The sequence below is a fragment of the Syngnathus floridae genome, chromosome 10, assembly GCF_059516105.1.
Source record: "Syngnathus floridae isolate MCC-2025c chromosome 10, RoL_Sflo_1.0, whole genome shotgun sequence".
Classification (NCBI taxonomy): domain Eukaryota; kingdom Metazoa; phylum Chordata; class Actinopteri; order Syngnathiformes; family Syngnathidae; genus Syngnathus; species Syngnathus floridae.
In genome coordinates this window covers 13,738,178-13,756,275 of record NC_142422.1, presented here as the reverse complement: position 1 = coordinate 13,756,275, position 18,098 = coordinate 13,738,178, and the positions used below count along the sequence as shown (strand labels likewise).

At 47.1% G+C, this 18,098-nt stretch overlaps 2 protein-coding genes across 9 annotated transcripts; one reads left to right on the top strand and one right to left on the bottom strand.

The window, feature by feature from the left end:
• Positions 1-264: 264 nt before the first annotated feature.
• Positions 265-10,239, bottom strand: LOC148392625 (uncharacterized). The gene is made up of 13 exons (XM_088387120.1): positions 10,173-10,239; positions 9,940-9,948; positions 5,865-6,008; positions 5,687-5,819; positions 5,384-5,505; positions 4,847-4,933; positions 4,333-4,422; positions 3,713-3,801; positions 2,625-2,838; positions 1,976-2,098; positions 1,739-1,904; positions 1,086-1,168; positions 265-1,002 (listed from the first exon to the last, which is right to left on the bottom strand). The coding sequence occupies exons 1-13, from the start codon at positions 10,237-10,239 to the stop codon at positions 914-916; spliced, it is 1,416 nt and encodes a 471-aa protein (XP_088243246.1). The 3' UTR covers positions 265-913.
• znf384b (zinc finger protein 384 b) lies at positions 10,188-17,503 on the top strand. 8 transcript variants are annotated; one of them, XM_088386830.1, is made up of 11 exons: positions 10,189-10,451; positions 10,778-11,041; positions 12,139-12,206; positions 12,593-12,824; positions 13,009-13,122; positions 13,308-13,438; positions 13,511-13,602; positions 13,985-14,209; positions 15,346-15,513; positions 15,590-15,668; positions 16,071-17,503. In XM_088386830.1, the coding sequence occupies exons 3-11, from the start codon at positions 12,144-12,146 to the stop codon at positions 16,695-16,697; spliced, it is 1,731 nt and encodes a 576-aa protein (XP_088242956.1). In that variant the 5' UTR covers positions 10,189-10,451; positions 10,778-11,041; positions 12,139-12,143; the 3' UTR covers positions 16,698-17,503. The 8 variants fall into 8 exon arrangements, with proteins under 8 accessions (XP_088242958.1, XP_088242957.1, XP_088242956.1 ...); XM_088386829.1 differs by having other exon boundaries at positions 10,189-10,492; XM_088386832.1 differs by lacking the exon at positions 10,778-11,041 and having other exon boundaries at positions 10,188-10,451.
• The last annotated feature ends 595 nt before the right edge of the window (positions 17,504-18,098 follow it).

The window sequence follows — 18,098 nt, the reverse complement described above, 5'->3', positions numbered from 1 at the left end:
CAGATAATTAGCAAGGTCTGCAGAAGCTGGATAACAATGCTGATCATTTGAATCAGGTGTGTTGCAGCAGGGAGACCTATAAAACATGCAGGACACCGGCCCTCGAGGACTGGAATTTCCCAACCCTGCTTTAGAGGGAAAACAAACCAGGGTGGGAGGGCGAGAGATGGAAGTATAATTGAATTCACATTCAAATACATAGGTCACACCCACGCTGCGCTGGAATAAGCCGAAATTCCGTCGGCGTTAAAAAAAAATTGCAAATTTGGGTTGTGACAGATTTATTGCAACTAATATTCACAGAGGATACAATCGCTCACAAACACACACGCAGGCCGCACATGTCAAATTGCGACCGAATGCCAAGATAATTATGTTGCCGTGACTCATGCCTGACGTGGTATTGTTCAAACGTGGGCATTGACAAGAATCCAATTATTCAGTCAATTTGTCCGGCCATTTTTTGTCCATGGGTTTTTAGAAAAATAGCTTTAAAAAAAAAAAGATAAGAAATAAACTGCGTTTCATGGTAAGGTCGTGTCTATGTAATGACTACTGTCCATGAAGAGGCGCGGACTAGAGAGTGACATCATGAGCTGCAGTTGAATCCGGTTGGCCGTTTTGTCTGTGAGTGGGCGTCTGGGCGTGAGCTGCGGCCAACAGAAGGTCATTGCGCGTGTTTTCAGGTTGTATTTGTGTTTGCCCTGCAGTAATCCAATTCAAGTGAGAGATTAGAGGAACTGAAATGCTCCATTTTGCCTTCTTTTCGAGGACTGATGATGCAAATCCATTTGCAGATATCCCAGAGATCAACACGTTTTCAACAGACACAACAAAATGGTGACATGTGCCACTTGAGCCACACAATGTAGATGCAGCCTTGGTCTCGCTCCTCTTTCTCGGCCGTGGCTCCTCACTGGAGGACACAACGTAACCACGAACCAGCGGGCGCCACGTCGTCTTCATCTCTTCCTGCGTCGTCTTCGTCATCTTCAAGGTGTTCTAATTTTAACAAGGAAACCGCAGGGATTTGTCACCATGCATGTCATCTAAAATTATCACTCAAATCTGCCAGAAGCTTTTACCGTCTGTCTCGTCGTCTTCCATGTCACCCTCGGACTCCGGCGGCAATTCTAAACAGACCTCTCTTTTCACCGTGATGTCACTCCTGTTGCATTTAGCTCAAGTCATTTTGCCGTTACCATTATGTCCATCGAGCGGGAATCCGGCAAGAAAGCAAAGTACTGCCCTGCCACTGCCCTGCCGGGAGCTCGCCGAAGATATGGGTGAGTCGCCGATGTGGCGCAATTTACTATTTTGCACTTTTAAAGGCTTGTTTTTGTGTGTTGGCATGTAGGTCGAGGCCATGCGGAGCTCCTCACTTCCCAACGGTCCCCAACGGCACACAATGAATTCGTTTGTGAAGTTACGTGGGAATACGTGCAAAAAGAAAGGTATGCGCCGTTGGTTCCATTTCCACTTTTGCATTTAATTTCTTGACTATGGTGTCAATCATGGCACAAGAGTATGTAACCCCCCATATTCACGATAGAGACCAATTAGTGTTATTTTCCCTATTCTGACATGGCCGCCACAAGATGCCAAAGCATAATAGGAAAGTAGTAAATTGGTGTCAAGCGACACATCTCCGACCGAAATGCTGAGAGAGAAGTTTGAATTGGCAAAAGAGGAGACGCAAATGAGGGAATGTCATCGAGCAGGCGCCCACCTCCCCTACCTCCGCTTCCCGGTGATGGGGAGCTGCTCCCATACAATGAGGTCTCGCCCACCGCTGACCCAGCGGTGGGCACCGCTCCTCGTAGTCAAGGATGCGAAGCAAAGCATTCTGGAGGCTCGCGGCCATCTCAGGGAGGCCAGGTAGCGGCAGCGAGGCAGCGAAAATACTGCGGGGAGACCAAGAACACTTTATAACGTCTCGGCCAGCCGGATGCGCGCCTGGAAGCGACACACTCACAGTCGAGGCCGCTGTCGCCATCGGCCGCATCGTAGCGGGAGCCGATGAGGAGACCGCCCGTCTGGTGCACGCAGTCTGTCACCCCGGTCACACTCCCGTGATTGGTCAGTCTGGACAGCGCCCCTGCGGTGTGTGATCCGACACGTGAGCTGAGATGCATGGGAAAGACGGCTTTCCTCTTGACTATCATTCCAACCAATCACCAAGCACCAGGGAAGTCGCATATGTCATGCAAACTTCCAACGGCAACACAATCAAGTCATGTTTGTTGTAGTCTGCCCGAAAATACTGGCTTTGTCCTCTTGCCCTCATTATCGGAGCTCTACCCCCCACCCCTCATAATTTAATGACTTGAGTCTCTGAGATTTCTTTTCTCATTTTATTTGACTCAATAGTGCAAAATTATTCTCATCTTTCTTCTTTCTTGTACTGTTTCCATTTTGTTCTTCCAAAATGACACATAACACATAATATTCCAACTTTATTCACATCAATTTTTTTGTGCTGACTTGTCTTTTTTCCTCGACTGCATTTGGATGAATTTACGACTTTTCCTCGCAACACTCTTTTTGTTTTTCCTGTCAATTTCTGCTCGGTTCAATTTTCTTTTTTGCCATTCACTCTTCATTATGAGGTGAGTCCCACTCACCCGTGGTCCAGTCCAGAATCTTGATCCACGGCTGTCCGTCTGCGAGTAGTACTTTGTTCCCCCGGGGGCTGAGGGCCAGGGCGCCCGTGCAGCCCGTCACCTGACCGCTCCAGTGACACAACAGCCTCAGGGGCTCTCGCTCGCCGCCACTGCGCCGCTCCCATACGGACACCCCTCCATCGGAGGAGCTGCTGAACACCAGCGGACCCTGGTGCTGCATGCGGATGGTTGTCATGGTGACGCGCGCGGATGTTGTCGAGGCTCGGTTGTTTAGAAAGGGTGGCTAAGCTAGCCAAGATGAACAATGACAACAAGGCGTTACGCTTGAACGCCTTGGCCAGATTGCCAATTGAGCAAAAACAGCTCCAGATTTCAATCATCAATAAAAAAGGCTCTTGCCGCACATTATGCCAGCTTGCACATCAACAAAAGCCATTTGGAAGCAATAAAAGGGCTCGGCTAAGACACAGTGGCAAGATTTACCAAAGGCTTTTCTACAAACACTGGAGAGGGAGGAACATTTGTTGTCATGTTTTTCCATGTTTTCGGCAAGCAACTTAAAAAAATAAGCTCATGCGGAAGGCGGATAGCCGCGCATAAAGCGTTTCTTCGGCAAATCCCCCCGGGAAAGCATGGCGCCAAACGCTTTGGAAAACGGCAGACTGACTCAGAAGGTGATGGGATCAATCCATTGCATGCATTGAGGGTCAAAGTAAAGAAAAGCACTCAATGCTGTGTCTACGAATAACATTGTGTGTCTCACATTAAAGTTCACAACCTGAAAGTATTAAGTAAAATGGCCAAAAGTGGACACTGGTCTCTGCCGCTGTCACGAGTCAGTGGTACTAAGCGGAACTAAGTCCTATAGCAAAAGCCGTATCGGTACTTGGCCTTCCCTTGTCCTGGAGGCCGAGCTGCTCACACCAGGAGGAGCAACATGATAGCCATTGAAATGAAAATTCTTGACATTTGATTGAAAGATTACCACCAGCATTTGTCATCATGCTGTCTTTTGGTCAGATCGAATGTAAGACACAACTCTGCGGAGGTCATTTGAGGTCTGTTGCCATGCCAATAGAGCCACTTACCTGGATGGAGGTGACCGCCTGTTGGTGCGCGTTGATTGATTGGCAGTTATCCAAAGAGCGCCAGCTCCAGGCTTGAACCTTGCCCCCGTCTGCGGAGCGGGGGTGTGAGAGAGTGCCGGTTTAGCGCTTGACGTCAGTCACGTGGCGCCCATTACTGTCAGTCGCAGCTGATGCACCTGAGCCCCCCCCCGACCGTAATCATGTAATGTAATCGTCACATTCATCTTCATGCTTATAGATGCAACTTGATAGCACCTTGATTTGTCCGTGATCTTTTTTAGTTCCACACACAAATATGGATCTCCCACTCTCTCTCACACACACACACACACACACACACACACACACACACACACACACACACACACACACACACACACACACACACACACACACACACACACACACACACACACACACACACACACACACACACACACACACACACACACACACACAGACACAGACACAGACACAGACACAGACACAGACACAGACACAGACACAGACACAGACACAGACACAGACACAGACACAGACACAGACACAGACACAGACACAGACACAGACACACACACACACACACACACACACACACACACACACACACACACACACACCTGATCCAGTGACGATGTAGGCGTCGCCCTCGGGCACAAAGCAGAGCGCTGTCACAGCGTTGAACGTGTAGATAGACTTCACGCACTGGCCTGCGTAGGAGGAATGGGGGGGTGGGGATACGAGCTTAATTGCCAGCCAGAACACGGACCACTCCTCACGCACGCACACACACACATCAAAGTCATGAGACAAAGGCAATTTTGAGCAGCGTACAGTTGAGCTGGCTTTTGCTTAAGAGGAGGAAATCCTGAGCAGTGTGCGTGCGGGCGTGCGCACCTGCGCGCGCGACATAGGCTGATGAAATATAAAAAAAGTTAACCTTCTGGGACTTGATTTGAATTCAATTTTGTAATTTTAATCCTCCTTTTGTTTAATAATACACTTCTTTCCGATGAGGCCCTAATTGTCATTTGCAGCATGTACGCTCGGTAATTGACATGAATAGTTGCTCCAGAAAAACGGCGCCGACGTCGGCATGACTAAAAGCCGATCTCGTGTTTGTCTTCGGCTTACCGATGCTCAGGGTCCAGATCTTGACGTTGGAATCCGCCGAGCCACTCAAAACAAACCTCTCGTCATCTGACAGCGACAGCAACCGAGCTGCGGAGGAGGGGTCAATGAAGGAGGGAAAGCAAAAGGGGATTACATAATGGTAAATAAGGACTTTGTTTCTGCTTCTGTTGGAACCGGGCAATGGAGCAGACGGGTGGAGTGCACGAGTTCAAGTGTTCTCAGACAGGCAGACGGTAGAGTCTCATGTCTCTGTGGACCTGATGTGATGAAATGCTTCAATAATGAACACGCCGCAAAGTGCACACTCACTGGCACACACTTGCATACAAGTGCGTGTGTGCGTTTACAACCAAGCCTTGTTCCAGACAAGCTCGAGTTGGGGACAAAAGGTGACAAAACACCAAGGACATACTCTGGCCCCCAAAAGCTTCAAGAATGAGCTGTGTGAGTGTAAACGGCAAACTCAACAAATTCCATAAAAAGCCTTAAAATGGCTTAAAAAGCCCAACGAGCGCAAAGGCAAGACTGCGTCCTCACCCAACTTTGTGCAGGACTCGGCGGGAGGGGCAGACAGGCAGGTGACCCCGGCGGTGTGACCCCCCAGGTTCTTGTGCTCAGTTGCCGTGGGAACGTGCCACACCTTGACCGTCGTATCGCGGCTTGAGGGGTGGGGGGAGAGAAAGAGAGAGAGAGCGAGCGAGAGTTCAAAGTTAGGCTAAGTGGCAGCGAGATGTGAGGCCAGCAATCAGACTTGCTCAATGTCATAATTTCAAAATACACAAATGCAGAGTGCAATAAAGCCTTCAATAGGCTCTCACACTTCAAACTTTTTTTTTTTACCTGCCAGAAATGACCAGGTTGTCAACAGCCAGCACACAGGTGATGATGTCACTGTGACCCTCCAACACCCTCAAGCGGAACTTTGCCTTCTGCCAATACGTTTCTAGTTCTGCATCTGAAGAAAAAGCAACACCTTCAGGTGGGATTTATGCTTCGGTTCATGTTTGAGTCTGCCCACCTTCTAACGAGTCTCGGCCTTGGAGTGACCCCGGCGTGACATTCGGCGCTCTCCGCGTGACAGGCGGCGCCGTGCCGGCCTCCTCCGGGCCCCTCAGGATCCTAGAGGCCGGGGGCGCATGAAAGGACCTCTGGGGCGTCCTCCCTGTGCAAAAACAAGGGCCGAATGAATAAGTAGCAAGGAAAGAAGAGGCGGCGCTGGTGCTGGCCATGTCTTTTCAGGTCAACATTGCATTCTGGGAAATATTTACTCCAATGTAAAATGTGCACTGATGGAGTCAAAGTGAGCCAAAGGACCCCAAACAAGTCAGTGAGCCATCCTACCTGTTGCACCCCCTCCCCCTCCCCGCTCATCAAAAGAACACCATCTGTGCCTTTTAGTCACTTTCATTTAACAAACCAACATTCCTTCATTTCTCCACCTTGAGAGGCTTTTGTAGCACAGACTAAGCAGGAGAAAGTTCACTTATGTTCTTAAAGGCAGGCAGCATTTGACCTCCCCTGTGTTTGGAACCCCTAACGCACGCACGCACGCGCACACATGCGCGCACACAGACAGACAGACACACACACACACACACACAGAGGTAAAGATGCAATGCTTCCATTTGAATGTTTGGACTAATGGCGCCTCTCGCCATCTGCCTCTGGCTTGCTTACGCCGCTCTTTTCATGTCGCCCTGTGGGCTCCCGGGGGCTCGCTGCAGGCCGCAGAGCTGCTGTAGCTGAAGCTCTGCCAATCTGTGCCGCAGCTCCTCCTTCCTGGAGATCTGAGAAGGGAAATTGGCTGGAAAACAAGCACAAGCGAGCGCCTCCACAGCTTGTTTGTATTTGACACGTCTGTCTTGAAGATAGTGTCAACAAGCTAACTGCGCATGTCTGAATTAAGGCAAGTGACTTTGCATTAAGCATCTCTGTGCTAAGTTGGCCGAGCACTCTGTCCAAGACGCGACAAAGGCACAAAAAAAGGCAGTTGACTTGTGTAAATTTGCACAAATAAGTTTGCTCTGATAGATTCATATCGCGAGGTTTGCAACTGCACTCAAAAGCCTTTCTGATATTTCATCTGGAGAAGAAAAATAGGACAAATTACCCTCCTCACCCATGAAAATTCATTCCAATGCCTAATTGTTAGAATAAAATACAATGATCCCAGTTTGACTTATTCAAATTATATTTGGACAATATGAATGTCATGCATCATTTGAATCTAATTTTATGTGGAATTATGCCACACACACAGCAAGTCTGCTGCCCACTAGAACAGCTGAACTTTATTTTGAGTTCATTAAAAGCACTTGAAATAATCACAGATGTTAGGGTTTTCCAGGTTATCTTTATCATAGGATTATGTTGGAATGTAGACTATAATGATTAACCAATCTTGTCTTGCTCTCACAACGCAGTAAAATAATGTGGTTGCATTCTCTGCTTGATTGACTAGCTGCAGAGGAAGCAATCAAAGTTGTTCTGTTTCCCACAACATCGTAAAACACCCCCTGCTCTGATCTTACCAGAGGCCGGGGGTTCACCAAACCTGTCAACTCTCAACCCCCACTCTGTTTCTCTTAATAAATATCCGCTTGCAGGAAGGAGAGTCCAGAGATCTATTCGAACATCGCTGCACGCACAGCGACGAATGGACTCTCCACCTGCAGGTGTCAAAAAGGACTTACTTGTCTCCCATGTGGTTCTTGCAAAATATTGTTTGAGTGAGCAAATCTCTAACAACAGGTGCGCACTAACGTGCATTTGACATGAGCTCGAACGGCATCGCTTTATTCTGAACACAGCTGCAGCCCCGCCCAGTTGTAAGAGGGTGTGCAACCACTATCTCAGTTGTTTAGACTTTTATTAGCCTTTTCTGATCAACCCAATTGATTCTTAATTGTAATAGTTTCAACAATTAAGGTAAGAAGTTGCGCATTGTACTGTTGATGTGTCAGAACACTTAATGGGGAGTCCTTATTAGGCATGTTTACATGCGCTGTGGGGTCTTCCATTTTTGAAAAGTTGCAAAGAAACAAGCGGTGCTAAAGTGTCCGCTGAACGCGACAGAATAGCTTTATGTTCTGACTTCCAATTAGGAGGTGCAAGGAAAATTGCATGGGCACATATGTAACTCGTATGATATGCATTACAATAGGAAAGTGGTCAAGCATGCTGGCAACTTTCCAAAAGGGTGTGTTCCAACTACAGAGGAATCACACTCCTCAGCCTCCCTGGTAAGGTCTATTCAGGGGTGCTGGAGAGGAGTGTCCGTCGAGAGGTCAAATCTCAGATTCAGAAGGAGCAGTGTGGTTTTCGTCCTGGCCGTGGAACAGTGGACCAGCGGACCAGCTCTATACCCTCGGCAGGATCCTCGAGGGTGCAACCAGTCCACATGTGTTTTGTGGACTTGGAGAAGGCATTTGACCGTGTCCCTCGGGAAGTTCTGTGGAGAGTGCTACGAGAGTACGGGTGCCAAACCAACTGATAAAGGCGGTTCGGTCCCAGTATCATCGATGCCAGAGTTTGGTCCGCATTTCCGGCAGTAAGTCGGATTCGTTCCCAGTGAGGGTTGGACTCCGCCAAGGCTGCTCGATTCTGTTCATAACTGTTATGGACAGAATTTCTAGGTGCAGCTGAGGCATTGAGGGTGTCCGGTTTTGGGACCTCAGCATTGCATCTCTGCTTTTTGCAGACGACGTCATGCTGTTGGCTTCTTCAAGCCGTGATCTCCAGCTCTCACTGGAGCGGTTCGCAGCTGAGTATGAAGCGGTCGGAATGAAGGTCATCACCTCCAAATCTGAGACCATGGTCCTCAGTCGGAAAAGGGTTGAATGCCCTCTCTGGATTGGGGCTGAGATCCTGCCCCAAGTGGAGGACTTCAAGTATCTTGGGGTCTTGTTCACGAGCGAGGGCATAGAGCGTGAGATCGCCAGGCAGATTGGTGCAGCGACGGCCGTGATGCAGACTCTGTACCGGTCCATCGCCGTGAAGAGAGAGCTGAGCCAAAAGGCAAAGCTCTCAATTTACCGGTCGACCTACGCTCCGACCCTCACCTACAGTCACGAGCTATGGGTTGTGACCGAAAGAACAAGATCACGGATACAAGCGGCCGAAATGAGTTTCCTCCGCAGGGTGTCCAGGCTCTCCCTTAGAGATAGGGTGAGAAGCTCGGTCATCTGGGAGCGACTCAGAGGAGAGCCGTTGCTCCTCCACGTTGAGAGGAGCCAGATGAGGTGGCTCGGGCATCTCATCATGATGCCTCCCGGACGCCTCCCCGGGGAGGTGTTCCGGGAATGTCCCACCGGCAGGAGACCCTGTGGACGACCCAGGACGTGCTGGAGAGACTATGTCTCTCAGCTGGCCTGTGAACGCCTTGGGATCCCCCGGGATGAGCTGGACGAAGTGGCTGGGGAGAGGGAAGTCTGGGCGTCCCTCCTAAAACTGCTGCCCCTGCAACCCAACCTTGGATAAGCGGAAGAAGATGGATGGATGATCCTCAACACCAGACTACAGGGATGCATGGTGCAAACATCAACAATCATTTTCGCGCTTCTTCAGCAGGAATTGAATGACGTGAGTTTGAATGTGATGGGTTATTTCCAAACACAGCTCCATTCCCAATTAGAAGGTGTGCCCAATTATGCAACCATGGGTGTAGGTTATTTCCCCCTTCCTCATGAAAGTATTTTTTGCTTTCAGTTGAGTTGTAAAGGTTATAGTTCACATTGATGGCGAACACTTTTTGAAAAAACTTGTCCGAATCTATTTTTCCATACCTGACAAGGGTGTGTGGACTTTTCATATAAATTGTTGGTGTGCAGGTCTTGTGGATTAAATTTGTGAATGCTTTTATTTTTAAAATACATTTGCAAATTTATACTCGCTGTCATTCTTATGGGGTCCGTGAATTTTAAAGCCAAGTTAGAAAGAAGGCTTGATCGTAAAATGTGGAGAAAGTGAAGCAGAATGAACATTAGCACAGGCAGAGCAGCTATTTCGGTTTTTTTTATGATTTACTTCTGTAAATATGTGATCAGCGTGGCCTCAAAACTACCAGAAAATAGGTCATATGCGCGTTCGTATACCTTGAATCTCTCTTCAGCGTTGAGACTGATTTTTATCTCCAGATTCTCAATCTGCCTCAGTTTCTTCTGCAGCTTCCTTACCTCCCCCATTTGAGCCTCAAACCCCCTCTACTTGTATGACCAACAGACTTATTCCCTCAGATTGGAAGGGAGAAAAACGCGTACGTTTCTCACTCAAAAAATAAAAAGCGCTAAACGGATTCTAGGGCGGCGCTGTGGGAATAGAGACCGACCGGGGAAACGTGTTGCCGGATGTTGCTGCGGAAGAAGGAATGAGGTCTGCTCCTGCAGCGACGCCATGTTGACAAAGTTGGAGTTACACGGACGACCACTCACTCCATACTTTAATTTTAAGTTGTATCAAAAAACTCGTAATATATCAAGCTCATCCAACATATGGAGCTCCTCCAAGCTGACTCTGGGCAGTCGGTACAATCACCACACAGTAACATCGGAGCGATTCCACAACCTTCGCACCGTGAGAAGTGCTGACCAGAGGACCACCATGGCCTGTAAGATGCGTTGCGTTAATTCACCCCTTTCCACACCTAAAGTGAGTAGAGTGTTTTTTATTTTATGTAAATAGTCTGGTCGTCAGTTATCATTTTTAATTAATTATTAAACGGGTTGATAAAATACTAGGCGTGTTTTTGTGATTGTTGAAGTGATTATAATTATAACGTGTGCGAAGGCAACATCAATTAGTTCCGAAGCCGAAATAATAACGCTGTAAAAAGCATCAAAAATTCACATTTTCTAAATTAAAAAACACCTAAGAGTTAAAGAGTATATATAAATATATATAAATTGTTTGCAATTTTATTTATTTTTCATTAAGAACGCTGTGCTATTGCCGGACGTGACGTCATTACGCCAGTCTCCCTTTTGTCTGACGACTTCATCCGGAGGAAGTGAAGCGCCAAGCGAGGCAGCCACCATCCGAGGAAGAAAAAAAACTTTGAAAAAAACTGCACCTCTTTTTTTTTTTTTTTTTTTTTTTTTTTTTTTTTTTTTTAATTTATTAAATCCACACATTTGGGAATTATATCCAATTGGAAACGGGTGAACGATCTTCGGGTGGAGGCGGGAGACCGAGTTGACGGTACGGGTAAAAAAACCTTGTTCATGTGTCCATGCGATTGCTTGCTAATTGCTTGCTAATTTTGCATGACTCGGCAGGGGGAAGTGTGTCCTTGTGTATGCTCGCGCTAACCCCCCCCCCTCTCTCTCTCTCTCTCTCTCTCTCTCTCTCTCTCTCTCTCTCTCTCTCTCTCTCTCTCTCTTTCTTGTTATCCATTTCTATTTTTTCCTCCCCCTTTTTTGCTCTTTGTGTTGCTCGCACATTGACAGCCGTGCTAGCGCTCGTTGCTAACATGCTAATCAACACACATTGGGCCTGTTTAGATAATCGGTGTGAAATTGATGAAAGACGCACAATTGGGCCTTAAAAACATGATCAATTTTACTTTAGGGTGATATGAGTCTTATGGTATTGTTTTTTTTCCATGTCTCATACTTCCTCCTTGTCGTTACTTAACCCTTTAGTGGTTATGCGTCTTTTACTTTTGATGTGCTGTACATAACTCTGACAAATGACAGTAAAGTGAATGTCGGGTTAGAGGTGTAGGAGTGGCAACTCCCGGCCAATCAAGATGAATAGTTGATCTTTTTACTTACATTTTACTGCAGTTACATTCTTACATTTCTCAAAACGCTGCGACTCGGCCATCAAATATGAAAACTATTTAAACGTTGCACCACATCAAAAGAGATTGGAATTTGATTTATTGAAAAGGTTGGATTTATACAACCAAAATGTTTTTGCACAGCTATATTCTGGGGATTGACATCTCATTTAGATTGACTTACATATTACAATATGCATTTTTAATGCCAGACACAACATGTAAAATGATAGCAGTTGAGCTTTTTAAATACAGTACTATGACTGCTAATATGTTAATGTAAGCCGGGAAGTCTAACTAAAGGGCTGTTGTTTTGGAGGGTGTAATTTTGCTCGTGCAGCCTTTGACCAAATAGTACTATCTATTGAAGCAGTGTGAAGCCCATCAAAACAGAAAAACTTGTCAATTGGCGAGCCCTGGGCCTTTTGTCACATCACATCATTACGTCACAATATGACACAATTGGGACATTTTGACCCGTTTGACACAGTTGATGAACTTGTCTCGCTTGCAGGAATAATGGAGGATTCTCATTTTAACTCCTCCTATTTCTGGTCCCCCATTCCCACTATGCCGGGACAGGTAAGACACGCTCATTTGAATTACTCGTTTAAATGTACCATGCTGTCGGTTTCACCACACCAAAAGTCTCATTTTGCACGAATACCTCAAATATGATTCTGAAATAATGACATCATGAAAACTGGAAATTTTATAAGATGATGGCAGTTGCAAAAAGCAAGTGCCTTTGGTCCGAGGAGCTCCGCGGCGCCTTCAGGGGATCAGAAACTCGCACTGAGATTGACAGTTATGAGCTTTTGGCCTCATCCCGACAGCATAAACGGGGGCATGGCCCGTTATTGGGTCAAATTCAAATTCAGAAAGGTTGTCAGACGTAGTCTGAAGCATGGCGATTGTCTTGATGTGTGATCCCGGCCTGAGAATGGATGCAATGTCTGCGCTTGCAGCTGGAGAATGCCGTGTTCCTGAACAAAGTGAAAGAGCAGCAGGAAAAGAGCGCCTCCTTCCCACCGCACTCGGCACCCCACTATCAAACGACATTGCTCGGCATCCCGACGCCAGGGTGCAAGACGGCGGATGGTGGCGGGCTGCCTGCTGGCGCCGCCCATCTTCATCCACCGCACAGCAGCCAGAATATCACCGTGCTGCCAGTCCCCTCCACGGGCATCATGACGGCAGGTGGGTCGCTTTTCCCGCCATCTTGTTAAGACCAACCAAATATTAACTGTGGGAAGAGTGTGAAGAGCCTCAATTTGGTGAACATAAGAAGTGACTCCATCATTGGCTTTCTCGCTCCTTCTCATTCAAGCCTTCACAGCGAGCAACCTTCTTTTTCTTGTCTGTTTGTGTGCGTGCTGTGCAGCGGGACTGGTCATCACAACTCCCCAAGGAACCTTGGTGTCTCCCACATCCTCGCCGTCCTTTGTGTCTGCACACCCCACCACCACCATGATCGTCTCCGCCGTTCATTCTCAGGGTACGCCCGACTGACCATGAAAGCGCCACTGCCACCTAGTGGAGTGGATCTGCAATCATACATACGGAGAAAAAATAGGTTCAATCACTGGTTCATACCGGGTCAACTGTAGAAAATGTTGACAATGAAATACTTTGAGTAATCGTTGGGTTTCCAACTTACTCCGTTGTTTCAACCTTCTGAAGACAAAAAAGATGACGGCACGTCCCACGTGGTGATGGTGCCGGCGCCATCCAAGCGAGGCCGCAAGAAGAAGAGCATGGCGGAACCGGGCAGCGAAACAGTCATACTGGCTCAGCTCAGCGCCGGCGGACAGGTGTGGTCCCTGACCGAAAATGCAGGCGAGCAAAGACAGTAATACCTAACTTTTTATTTTTTGACACTTGAGGTGACATCTTTGCATCATCACACCCGAGATCCATACGATTTGTCCAACGAGGACGGGGAGCCTGGGCTGAAAGACAGCACCAAGACTTACAGGTATGAGAGTAAGGGGGGGGGGGGGGCTGAGCACCCCGGCCCTCTTGCTCGACTCGCTCCTTAAGTAGATGCTACCGCACGTGGCGCCGCAGCCGAGGCGCAAGCCCGTTCTGCTTCATGTGTGTGACCCCCGCATCCTGGCATCCTTTGCATCCTTTGCATCGCATAGTCTGCGCTTTGAGTGGAGTGAGCTTTCCCCTCTTCTGCTTTCACTGATCTATCCCTTGACATATTTCCCTCATTTGATCATCCCTTTTCTTCACGTCTGCGGTTCATCCTCCCCTTCTCTCCTCTCCTCTGCTTCCATTGTCTCGCATCTCCTTTACACGTGCGTCCGCCTCTCCCTTCTCTCCCCCCATTTCTGTGTCTCTCCCGCCCGTAGGTGCCGGATGTGCGCGGCGACCTTCTTCAGTAAGTCTGACATGCAGCTCCACTCCAAGTCGCACACAGAGGCCAAACCTCACAAGTGTCCGCACTGCGCCAAGTCGTTCGCCAACTCCAGCTACCTGGCGCAGCACATCCGCATCCACAGCGGGGCCAAGCCTTACACCTGCTCCTACTGCCAGAAATCGTTCAGGCAGCTCAGTCACTTACAGCAGCACACACGGTACTGCAGACACCCCTCTCGTGACCCTCACACAAGTCCACGCTTGCAGCGCACTTGCCTCGTATAGGGGAGACCCTCCTTCCATAAGCTCCCGGCCTTTTTCCAAGATGGGATACCTGTTTTTGCTCCATCGTGCCTTGAGAGCAGCTTTTTTGTTTTTGTCACGTGAACGATGATACTAAAGCGCTGAATTGGGCACGGTGCCCTGCATTGGCAACGTAGTCAAGTGGAAACGCGACATGGCGCTTCATCATTCATCAACGATAATAATGTCAAATTATTATTGATTTAATGTCATCAAGGAAGTGTAGTTAAATGCCCGTTGTCCCAAATTCCCGGCCGGTCACATTTTGTTTCAGAATGGAAGTCATTCATTGTCAACACGTCTGTCTCCTTTTTCCATCCATGTGCTGCCCGCTTCTGTGTCCTTGCCTGACTGCTTGGCATTTCCTCTTTGCCCTGCAGAATTAGTTTCACCTTTTCCACTATTCATCTTTTGTTGAATGATGTCGCACCCTCAACTCATCTGCCTTGCTCGGCTTTTTGCGCCTCTCATTCATCCTTCCGCTGCCAGAAGGCATTTGGATTCCCTCTGCGTTTGCACAAGCCCAATCATGCATGCGCATTCTTTACATATGCTATGTGAAGCTGTGTACACACATGCCCCCCCCATCCACGTGAGTCATGTGACTGCAAAATACAATTTGCTTGATTTTGCTGCTTCAGTGTGTGCATGTTTGCCATTCTCGCCACGAGGCTTGATTTGGAATAAGATGAAAAAGATTAGAAATACAATGCATTGATTTTAGTATGATCTTTTTTGTCATGTAAAAGTCTTTAAAATGTGCCATTTAATTTTCTGAATTGACCAAGAACCATAGGAAAATATTTAAAAATGCAGAAGCGGCAAAGTTAGTAAAATCAAATGGTCCGAGAGTCATCCCTCAGCCTTTGCGGGTCCCCACCTTTTGATCAGTCATTGTTGTGTGTTTAGCGCTTATTTTCATGTTGAGCGCATTCCTTGATATGCTCCAAACCTCTAAGCTGCCATGACCTTGCTGACAATTGTTGATCATGCATGACATTTCAAAAGTGGAACGTGACCTCTAACAAGAACAGTGACATCTGCTCACCAGTAACCACACGGAGTCAAAGCCTCACAAGTGTCCACATTGCACCAAGTCGTTTGCCAACTCCAGCTACCTGTCCCAGCACATCCGCATCCACACGGGCGTTAAGCCTTACACATGCTCCTACTGTGAGAAGTCATTCAGACAGCTCAGTCACCTTCAGCAGCACAACAGGTCAAACACCGTTTTGTTTTCTTACTCTTTGGCTCTATGCACTCGCTCAATAACTGCCGTTGTGCTTTTCGACCAGGATTCATACCGGAGATCGGCCATACAAGTGTACGAATCCTGGATGTGAGAAATCCTTTACGCAGCTCTCCAATCTACAGGTGGGGCAAATTTATTTACCATTGTCAGCTTTCAATGCAATCTAATGAATTCTGATAAAATTGGAATAACATTCATTGGAAAGTAAAGTATTACCCCAAATTGTTTTAACACAGATGTAACCATCACCATGTATTATATTGTATTGTATACCCATTAATGTTTGTGTTAGACTGCCTTCTGTTGGCCAAGATGCAGAAGCAATTGCTCGATAGAGCGATCTTTTTTTCTCTACATGCCTTTTGTTATGTTCTTTCTGTATATTTTCATCAAGCATTTTCCATCGGGTAGTATTGGGTTGTTGTTTTTTTATTCATTTTTTTGAACAACAACATTTTATAGAATTCTGAGAAAGTTAATGAATCCAAAATCTCACTGTGCTGTTAACACCTGTCCCAATCAAGTCCCATCGACGTCAGCACAACAAAGACAAACCTTACAAGTGTCCCAACTGCAACAAAGGCTATGTGGACGCTGCCAGCCTGGAGGTGCACATGTCCAAACACACGGTCAAGCACGCCCGGATCTACTCGTGCGGCCTTTGCAACCGCACGTACACCTCAGTAAGACCCATATGCATTTGTGAAGAGAATCCCCAGTGGTCTCGGTGGCCCCACACGCCTGCCGGCTACGTTACTCCGTGTAGTCATGTGTCCACTGTCTCCCCTCTACCTTCACCCCAGGAGACGTATCTTGTGAAACACATGGAGAAACACGGCCAAGAGCAGTTGAACGCCTCCGACGGCGTGGCGGCGGTGCGGCACAGCCAAGGCCAGGCGGCTCGCGCTCAGCCCGGAGCTCGTAGCCGGGCCGAGGGCTCGGAAGGTGTGGAGGGCAGAGCCGGGCGTGGTCAAGGCAGCTATGGCCAGCCGAACGCCATTCCCTGTCCTTTTGACCTTCACCAGTACAAGACGGTGTCGACGGGAGACATCCAGTACAAACCCATCAGCGTGTCGGACGTTGTTCCCCACAAGGACCTCTGCCTAACCGTGACGTCTTCCGGCATTCAAGTGGAGCACCTCAACTCGTAGAGACGCAGGCGGATGAAAACGCATCCAAGGACATCAAAGCAATACTAAAACAAAACGAGAACATTTGGAACTGTGCCTGCAAATGTTTTCTTGTTTCTTTGACGGGACAAGCAATGTGGATTTTATTTTGCTGGAGTGTCCTCGCGGAAGAGAAATGTGAGCCAATGAAAAGATTTACAGTCCATCACAGTGATGGTTTGAAAATGAAGATGGAGGAAGCGAGAGAGTGAGTGCCTGTCTTGTCCTTTTATCACCTGCTCTTCTGTACAAATATAGCGGGTGGCTCATAACCATGTTATGCTCTGCAGACTATTTGGAATGACTTTTTACATCAGTGTTATGAACTTTTACTGCGTGGCAGACTTTGTTAAAGGCACAGAGGTTGTTTACTTTTCAGGAAAGTCAAAAAGAATTGTATTTCTAGATGCATTGTGTCCTACTCTCTGATAACGTGTGTCGTGTGGATAAATATGTATAATGTACACTCCAATGCAGGCTCTTGCTCGCATTGTAATGCCATCATTCTGCTCTATGTATGTCCATCGGTGTGTCTTGCTATGAAATATGCTCAGCATAATGTTTGCTATTCTTGGTGAGGGACGCACTTGCACATCTGACTTTTTAAGAGGGGATATTGAACAATAAACAAAATGTGTGGCACCTTTATCACTGATTTGTTTTCATCACATTCGGTTGTATTCAATGTGTATGAAATCTACTTTGATTTAAAAAAACATTGTAAAAAAAACCTTGAAATATGGTTATTTTTATTTGTGTAAATATTAATAAATGTTTTGGAACCTTTATCACTGGGTTGTTTATGCACATTGATCATATAATGCTACATGATATGCAAAAAATAAAATATTCTGTCTAAAATGTACTTTAATGGCAGAAGAGAGGAACACGTCTTTATTCCATGACTGTCTGCCATCAACTGCGGCAAGAGACAATTTTTTTTTTTTTATGTCACACACGTTCACATCGTCAGCCGCTGGGATCGAAGTAACGGTTACGGCACAAAAGACATGCAAGTGTACCCCTACAACTCACTTTTTTTGCGGGCCGCATTGTAGTCATAGCTTCTTTCGGAGGGCCATTATTACTGTCAACTCAAATAAGTGTATGAGCACCTCATATTATATACGGTAAAAGCTACGAAACAAACTGACAAATAACTCGTTTTCAAATCAGACGAGTAAAAACTGGTCAAATATTTAAAAAAAAAAGTTATTAAAAGTGCAGACAATTTGCAATTCTCGTAATGATACACAAATTTGATGCACAATTTGTCTTCGAGGGCCACATAAAATGATGTGGCGGGCCGTATCTGGTCCCCGGGCCTTGAGTTTGACATGCCTTACAGCCTACAGCGACTCCCGTGGCGAGAAACGATTCATC